This window comes from Castanea sativa, chromosome 9, assembly GCF_040712315.1.
Source record: "Castanea sativa cultivar Marrone di Chiusa Pesio chromosome 9, ASM4071231v1".
Taxonomy (NCBI): Eukaryota; Viridiplantae; Streptophyta; class Magnoliopsida; order Fagales; family Fagaceae; genus Castanea; species Castanea sativa.
The window spans coordinates 44902656-44903989 of NC_134021.1; the positions used below are offsets into that span (position 1 = coordinate 44902656).

At 33.9% G+C, this 1334-nt stretch overlaps 1 protein-coding gene across 1 annotated transcript; it reads left to right on the plus strand.

Annotated features, from left to right (window-relative positions):
- Positions 1-600: 600 nt before the first annotated feature.
- Positions 601-1047, plus strand: LOC142609285 (putative disease resistance protein RGA1). Its single transcript, XM_075780863.1, has one exon. The coding sequence runs from the start codon at positions 601-603 to the stop codon at positions 1045-1047; it is 447 nt and encodes a 148-aa protein (XP_075636978.1).
- The last annotated feature ends 287 nt before the right edge of the window (positions 1048-1334 follow it).

Here is a 1334-nt window from a genome sequence, read left to right on the forward strand (position 1 = left end):
CATGAATTCAATTTTTTATGAAGTTAAAGCTAGTAACTATTTATCAATAAACCAAAATGTTCCCCTTTTTATAATCCGTGTACCCAGTATCACAATTATCAATGGGGCACACTCAAAACCTCTAGTGTCAAATTTGATCTCCCCATCCCCCGCCATCTTTTTTTTTTCTTTTTTTTTCCTCTCTTTTTCCCTCTTATACAAGTAAAAGCTTTAGAACACAATTGACTAAAAATTACTAGAGAGGGGTTCTCGAAAGACATGCAAGGCCCAGTTCATCAAGACCTAAATGTAAATAGAAAGCATGTCATATTTTCCAAAATCCATATAAAACAAGTTTTCCCAATATCTAGAGAAACTATGAATTCAAAGATGATTTTAAATATCAATTACATTATTATAAATACATAGGAACTTGCATTTTAAATTTACTCATCAAATTCCAACCATACGGGTTGTGTATCTGATTAACCACATATCCAAAAACTTTAAACTAATAGGAAATGAGTTAGTTTGATCATTTAATAATTATTGTAGTTAATTGGTGGTTCCGATGGAAGTAAAATCTTAGTGACAACACGAAATAGCTCTGTTGCTACTATTATGGGCACTACTACCACATACAATCTAAAAGGTCTACCCGAAGAGGACTGTATGTATTTGTTTGTGAAATTGGCATTTAAGGTAGGACACGAAAATCAATATCCAAACCTCTTATATATTGGAAGAGAAATTGTCAAAAAATGTAAGGGAGTTCCATTGGCAGTGAGTACTTTAGCTGGCCTACTTTATTCAAAAGTTGATGAACATGAGTGGATATCTGTTAGAGATAATGAGATATGGCTTTTAGAACAAAAGGAAGGTGACATCTTACCTGCATTGAAGATCAGTTATAATCAATTGCCATTTCACTTGAAGCAATGTTTTGCATATTGTTCTCTTTTTCCAAAGGATTATGGCTTCACCAATATTGATTTGATTCAATTTTGGATGGCACATGGAGTTCTTCAATCACCTAAAGATGAAAATGTAGAGTTGGAAGATGAATGACTTTGCCTAGTTGCGAGAATGGTGAGCGTAGAACATGAAAACAACAAAGCAAAGAGACTTTTATTGGAGTTGGCGAGAGATTTTTAAAAGTCTTTTACGCGTGGATGGACGGTGTGCTGCCACAATATATGTCTCTATTCACCACCATTCACCAACTTAGATATTTCTAAGTCACCGGATATAGTTTGTATGGTATGAGTAATTCTCTCTCTCTCTATATTTTTTTGGAGACCATATGCTCTTTTCATTTTGGTAGGCTCCATCATCTTCACAGTCCTAATATATAT